The 7,500-nt window shown below is 42.7% G+C and overlaps 1 protein-coding gene across 1 annotated transcript in view; it reads right to left on the reverse strand.

Annotated features, from left to right (window-relative positions):
- Window positions 1-7,500, reverse strand: part of LOC127640736 (BLOC-2 complex member HPS5-like) — a 20,646-nt gene that overhangs the window by 11,378 nt on the left and 1,768 nt on the right. Inside the window, exons 2-11 of the mRNA XM_052123453.1 lie at window positions 6,146-6,258; window positions 5,810-5,920; window positions 4,483-4,547; window positions 4,166-4,358; window positions 3,926-4,056; window positions 2,332-2,553; window positions 1,710-1,781; window positions 1,176-1,264; window positions 872-1,050; window positions 474-632 (exon numbers count right to left, since the gene is read on the reverse strand). Of these exons, the coding sequence (XP_051979413.1) occupies window positions 474-632; window positions 872-1,050; window positions 1,176-1,264; window positions 1,710-1,781; window positions 2,332-2,553; window positions 3,926-4,056; window positions 4,166-4,358; window positions 4,483-4,547; window positions 5,810-5,920; window positions 6,146-6,247 (1,323 nt within the window). The 5' untranslated portion in view covers window positions 6,248-6,258. The remainder of the gene's footprint in view (window positions 1-473; window positions 633-871; window positions 1,051-1,175; window positions 1,265-1,709; window positions 1,782-2,331; window positions 2,554-3,925; window positions 4,057-4,165; window positions 4,359-4,482; window positions 4,548-5,809; window positions 5,921-6,145; window positions 6,259-7,500) is intronic.

Consider the following 7,500-nt stretch of genomic DNA (forward strand, 5'->3'; position numbering starts at 1 on the left):
CGGCATGTGGAGTCGTGTGGGTCGGGAATCGAACCGCATGGAATATATTCTCTGAAAACAATTATCATCTTATGTGATTTTGCTCCACACGTAAATTAATCTTGTTTTGGAATCTTGATATTTTTACAGACATAAATACTGATTAAGTTTATCCAGTGTATCTCGGACATGATTTATGTTCAGGAATGAGAGATATCTGTGTATATGTGTGTGTGTATGTGTGTGTGTGTGTGCGCGCGTATGTGTGTGGGCGTATGTGTGGGTGCGTGCGCGTATGTGTGTGCGCATATGTGTGTGTGTATATGTGTGTGTGCGTGCGTGCGCGTATGTGTGTGTGTGCGCGTATGTGTGTGTGTGCGCGTATGTGTGTGTATGTGTGTGCGCGCGTGTGCGTGTGCGCATGTGTATGTATGTATGTGTGTGTGTGCGTATGTGTGTGTGTGTGCGTATGTGCGTGTGTGTTTTGAACTAACATGAGAGGAAATGCTGCTCCTGCGGCTGCTGCAGGCGGAGTCCAGTGGCTCTAGTTTATTGATCACTTCCTCCAGCTGACCAATCAGCTGCTGCTGTGAGGCGGAGTTTAGCTGAACCTTGAGCTGCTCCAGTCGATCAATGGGGAGGGACTTCCTGGCCTGAGGAGGAAATGTAAAAGAGAGTTTGGAAATCTGACTATTTCTGCTCTGTTACTGCATACAGCGCATATACTCTGTATGCCTACTAATGTTTAAAAATAGTAAGTGTATCAGTAAGCAGTATGTGACGATAAACGTTTCAAAAAATGCATGTTTAATTGTTTCGCATTTTGCAATACATTTTGTGCAACAATAACGATGTTCGCAAGCTATTGTGGAGTCTGTATGTGTGTGTGTACCCTGGATGTCATAACAGCGTGCTGAAACATGCAGGTGACGGTTGCGGCAAGCGTCCAGTTCTCTTTCTTTATCAGCCGCTCCACGCAGCGCTCAGGTGACACCAATGACAGGTGAGACAAACGGCCATCGCCATGGAGACAAAACAGCTCATTTCGGAAAACTGCGACCTCTATAATGCCTAGAAAGAGAAGACAACAGATTCACATCCATGAGCGTTAAAATAATGCATTACTAATAAATTGATAACAGTCTTGAATTATTCATTCATTCACAATGATGGTTTTTAAAATCCCAACGTCTCACCTTTGACCTCTGTCCACAGCAAGACTTGACCACTGTGAGGGATGAATACGTAGATTGCCGAATCCGTCCATGTGAGCAGGTTTTGTTCACTGAAAAACACACACAAAAGTTTATATTTAAGTTTAACATTTGCTAATATGAGTTCTTGGACTTTATCTTCAATGGTCAGGTTATGAAATACTTCACCGTTGTCTTTAAAGCTGCTTTTAAACTATATTTATTGTGGAAAAACTCTATTGCTGTAAAACCTCACATTCCTATAATATAAAAAAGACACACTGTTAAATGAATATATATATATATATATATATATATATATTCCATATATAATCTGAATAACTTATGTTGCTTTAGCACAATGGCAATATAAAAGCCAGTTATTTTCAACATATCCATGTTTGCTGCTTTTCCCAAACACTAATATAGTAATAATGCATGAATGAGCTTTAGGTGTGTCCAAGACTTTTGACTGGTAGTGTACATACTGCTTTTAGTGTAGTACAGGAAGATAAGGAACTAAAGAGGAATGATTACCCAAACTGATGGAGTCTTGGGAAAGGTAGAGACTGTGGACTCGTTTGTTCAGGGTTGTAATGTGGTTCACTCCTGAACACAGATCAAATACGACACATGTAAAGAAAAAACATCAACTACAAAAGACTTTAAACTGAGAGAGAGAGAGAGAGAGAGAGAGAGAGAGAGAGGGAGGAGAGAGAGAGACAGAGACAGGGAGGAGAGAGAGAGAGAGACAGGGAGGAGAGAGAGAGGGAGGAAAGAGAGAGACAGAGAGAGGGAGGAAAGAGAGAGACAGAGGAGAGAGGGAGAGAGAGAGAGAGGGAGGAGAGAGGGAGAGAGAGACAGAGAGACAGAGACAGAGAGAGAGAGAGAGATATGCAGAAATAAGGGTCAAATGATATCATGAACAACATTACAGGAAAGAGATCAGAGAGAAATGTTGAGTAATTCAGATAAGAAAATTAATAATACCACACACACACACACACACACACACACACACAGTACACAACATGTGATAAAGTCTTATCTAGTGTTTATCTAGAGAGATACATTTGGTCAAACACACACACACACACACACACACACACACACACACACACACACACACACACACACACACACACACACACACACACACTTGTAAGAGATGAGTGGCAGCGGTGGGCAGGCCAGCAGCTGTTTGAACTGGTGTGTACTCAGAACCTCTCCGGTGAAACTGGCCTCCCATATGCGGGAACCCGGCCGGGCGCAGTACAGCAGAGGAGGAGGTCCGGCCGCCTGACCCCGCTGACCCAGCGGGAGAAAACACGCCCCAAACTCTCCGTCTCGCTCTTTATTACCCACGCGCCAGAACTTCTCCCTGAGAGAGAGACGGGAAGAAATAGATTCAAGTGTGACCTAAAACAAGATCTTGGGAGCGAGCAGATGACGTTTTGAAAGCTGTTTTTCCCACTTTAGATACGTGGCCTCATGCATTAAACGTTGAGCAGGTTTTAAAGTATGTGCACACACAATGGTTGCACTGACTAGTACACATGCATTGGATCTGTAGCTCATATGACTTGGAGGAATATTTTGGGATCAGTACAAGTGAAGCTCAATCAATAGCATTTGTAAAATCGGGGGCATTTGTAGCTCAGCGAGTATTGACGCTGACTATCACCCCTGGAGTTGTGAGTTCGAATGCAGGACGTGCTGAGTGACTCCAGCCAGGTCTCTTTAAGCAACCAGATTGGCCCGGTTGCTAGGGAGGGTAGAGTCACATGGGCTAACACTGTACTTTCCCTCTGAATCGCTAACAAAATCTTGCAGTTTCAATTGTGTCCACTAAGGGGCGCTGTGGATACGTGTCGTCGAGTTGTTGGATGAGAGAAAGAATTATGATGGCGTCTTTGTCCAAGTGTAAAGTCAAGTGTGGCAATACTTGTAATATTTAGATTTTTTTTGGGGGGGGGGATTTTCTCCCCTTTTACTCCCAATTTGGAATGCCCAATTCCCAATGCGCTCTAAGTCGTCGTGCTGGCATAGTGACTCGCCTCAATCAGGGTGGTGGAGGACGAATCTCATTTGCCTCCGCGTCTGACACCGTCAATCCGCGCATCTTATCACGTGACTCATTGAGTGCATTACCGCGGAGACGTAGCGCATGTGGAGGCCCACACTATTCCCTGCGGCATCCATGCACAACTCACCACGCGCCCCACTGAGAGCGAACCATATTATAGCGATCACGAGGAGGTTACCCCATGTGCCTCAACCCACCCTAGCAACCGGGCCAATTTGGTTGCTTAGGAGACCTGGATTCAAACTTACAACTCCAGGGGTGGTAGTTAGTGTCTTTACTTAGTAGGGCGGCTGTGGCTCAGGTGGTAGAGCGGGTCAGCTGCCAATTGCAGTGTTGGTGGTTCGATTCCCGGCCCACATGACTCCACATGCCGAAGTGTCCATGGGCAAGACACTGAATCCCAGGTTGCTCCCAATGGCAGGCTAGCACCTTACATGGCAGCTCTGCCACCATTGGTGTGTAAATGGGTGAATGAGACACAGTGTAAAGTGCTTTGGTAACCTCTAAGGTTAAAAAAAAAGTGTTATATAAGTACAGTGGATACATGTAGAGTAAACTGTTACGGTCAAATACTGTATATTTGGAGTATATCTGTGCATTGGAGACGGTTTTGTCTGTTTACATCAGGACTTTTAAAGTGAGACTGTTTTAGCCAACACACACACACCTCTCTGTATCACACAGGTAGCAGCGACTGAGAGACGAGACCACCAGGTGTCCATCCGTGTATCCCAGCTGGACGACACGGGAATCCACCGTGGTGATGGTCTGAACTGGGAAGATGACAAATGCAGAGCCCTGTTTGGAAACACACATGGACAGAAACAAAATATGCAAATGACTATTTAAATCAAATACGGCCACACCGATGCTTCTAAGTGTGTAAGGTGAACTGACTTCCTTTTACCTTCCCATGTTTGGATGACCCGGCTCGGACGCAGGACACTTTTCCTACAACGTCCCCGGCAAACACTCGGAGGGCCGCGGTGTCCCAGCATAAAGAGGTTACCGTTTGCCCGCGATGCTCCCAGGACACAGACGCGCGCTCCGGACGGCCCCGCCGCTCCAAGAGTAGCTCCCACACAACTACCACACCCTGACTGCGGCACACACACACGCACGCACGCGCACACACACACACACACACACACACACAGGTAAAAACAAACTGAATATATAAACAAACAGGGTTCATATAAATGCAGATGGGGTAAACAGAAATACCTTGTTGTCACAGCGATGAAGTCATCATCATGGGGGCAGCATGCGACTTGTGTGATTGAGCCTTCCTAAATAAAGACAACAGAGAAGGCATTGATCACTTTGAATAAGGGAAGCACCGATTTAAAACTTCTGGCCATAATAAGGGGTGTTTGCAAAGGCAAGCGTGAATCAGTGTGCCTACTCTGCGATTAACTAAGACTAGAAAAAAAATTATGCAATAGTGAAAAGCGTTTGCGTTTGCATTTATGTGTCATTCAGTTGAACACAGAGCGCTCCGGTTTCACTTTAAACGATCGCGTAATGTCAAATGTTACCTGCAATCCATTTGTCATTGAATAATGCCACTTTAAATATCCTCTTTGTTCTTTACAGTCAGTTGTTGATCAAAAACAACAAAACATAAACATTTAATTATAATCACGAATTGCAAGGATGAGGTAAAGAAGCCAATCGAGTCCTCTCTCGTTCATATGCACACATTTACAGACGCTCTTTACAGAACTGCCGGTTTTCTTAAAGAGACAGTACCGGTTTTTAGCACGTGTTCTACAAATCAAAATAAACACTTGTAAATAGTATAAATTATGCATTAAACAATAAACATGTGACAAACTATAGTACATATGCAATATAATATAAAATGTATTCAAAAGATATGTGGATTTGTAAATTTTAAAAAAAGTTAAATAAGACTAAAACACCGACAGATCTCCACGCGAAAGACACGCGATCCTCAACGCCATTTGTGGGGTAGCATAAATGTAATTAAATAATGAATGAATAGTGCATGTCGTGACAACATTAATAGGATGATTGACAGGTCGTTGTGGTCGCAGGACACACCTGACTATGTGACCAAGGGGTCTGTGGTTTCAAGACACAATTTTATGACGTGATAGTATGTCTCAATACTTGCACACCTTTAGCTACGCACTCAAAAGTGTGCATTTTTCATAACAAAAAATGTAGATACTCTAAGGGCGTATTAGTAGGCCAATCGAGGCGCAGGGTTCCACTACGGAGAAAACGGCAGCCGTGCAGCCGTTTTTCACGTCGACTTAATACTTCACGGCACCCGCCGAAACTCTGCCCCTCATTAGCCAGAACTCGAAACAGAACACAGGTGTCTTGAGTCACGCTCCTAAAAGTGTAAGTTTGACAAATTTAACAAAAATCAATCGCTCATGCGCGAGATGCTGAAAAACAGCGCAAAGACATCCGTCTAGCGCACGTTTACATAGAAAGACGATTAAAAAAATGCAATAACGCTTTCAGTCTGAACGGCCCCTTAAATATCTTTCGTGAGGACTGTGTTTGTTTTGTGTACTTTATGTGTGAGGATCAGTTTTTGCTTCCATCCGTCTCTCTCAATGAGGTGAAGTCCTCCAGCAGATGTGCCCAGAGCCAGCCATTTCCTCGACACTGACAGACACGTACACTGCAACACACACACAGAAGAATATTGTGATGACTCCCACAAAACCTTTTAAAGAACATCTCTGGGTCATACTTCACCCCAATATTAATAGAAAGACATGAGAAATCTTATTTTGCTCTAAGAAAATGAAGCCAATTTCATTTATTTACATTATGACATAATTCCTCATAAGGATAGCCGCACCAATGTGTGTGTGTGTGTGTGTGTGTGTGTGTGTGTGTGTACTTTAATCCGGCCCGAGTCCAGTCGCAGGGCAGAGAGGAGGGGGTCCAGACAGTCAAACTCGGCCAACACATGAGTGTAAGACTCAGGAACCACAGGAATCATCCTGCACTGCTCTGAAAAGGAAAAAAACTAACATTTACACACTTTTTGGGCATCATAGATGCATGTAGCATTTTGGGGCACGTGGTAAATACAGCATTTTTGGCCATCATGAGTGCACATGACGTTTTTGGGTACTATGGGCACCTATGGCATTTTTTGGCATATGTCTTTCCATCATCATTTCCAGTAAATAATTCTATTAAAAGTATATTTAATATAAGTTAAGTTCAGTCGACAGCATGTGTGGCATAATGTTGAAAACCAAATTATTTCGACTCGTTCCTCCTTTTCTTTAAAAAAAGCAAGAGTTTACAGTGAGACACTTACAATGGAAGTCAATGGGGCCAATTTAGGCAATAGGGTTTTAAAAGGCAGAAATATGAAGCTTATAAGTTTATAAAAGCACTAACATCAATTAATACTTCTGTAAAAAAAACTCTGGACACTTGTTAAAATCACAATTTCTGCTGTTGATTCAGAGTTTTAGGGTTTAAGGTGGCACATTACCATGGCAACGACGTTGTACTTTTATATAACTTTACACATATGAGGTTGTAAATGATTTTATGACACTAAAACAATTTTTACATGCCTATTGTTTACATCTTGTGGCTATACTTTTGAAACGGTGATTATTTGAATGTTTACCGACTGGCCCCCATTGACTTCCATTGTAAGTGCCTCACTCTAACACAGATTTTTAAAGAAAAGGAGGGTCATAATTAATTTGTGGTAATCAACATTATGCCACAAATGCTGTCGATTGCCCTTAACTTGGATTGAACCCAGAATATTTCTTGAAACGACATTGTTCGACTAATTTCATAAACTAGTAAGAGTGTGAAAAATGTTTTAGAAAATGTGTCAATTCTAGAAAGTTGAAGAAACACCCAGCTGTGCAAATATCCAGCCGATGATGATGATGAGGAACACAAACAACAAACAAACTGCAGTAGATTCAAGAACCCAATCAGCAACATTTTGGTGCATTCTGACTTTGAACCCGCCTCACTAGGTTTTGAGATACAGCTCTTCTCAGCTCTCTTGTCATATGATTCCAGATAAATCCAATTGAAAAAGCATGACTACCACACGTCTATCCACCCGTCTATCCACCCTTCTATCCACCCTTCTTGCAATCCTTATTCAATTTCACTTCTGTTGAAAACATATGATTCAAGGACAATATTTGACCATTATAATCTACTGTAAACTTACTTTATCATCATCTATATAACACAAAACAATGTATG

This window comes from Xyrauchen texanus, chromosome 49 (genome assembly GCF_025860055.1).
Source record: "Xyrauchen texanus isolate HMW12.3.18 chromosome 49, RBS_HiC_50CHRs, whole genome shotgun sequence".
NCBI classification, from domain to species: Eukaryota; Metazoa; Chordata; class Actinopteri; order Cypriniformes; family Catostomidae; genus Xyrauchen; species Xyrauchen texanus.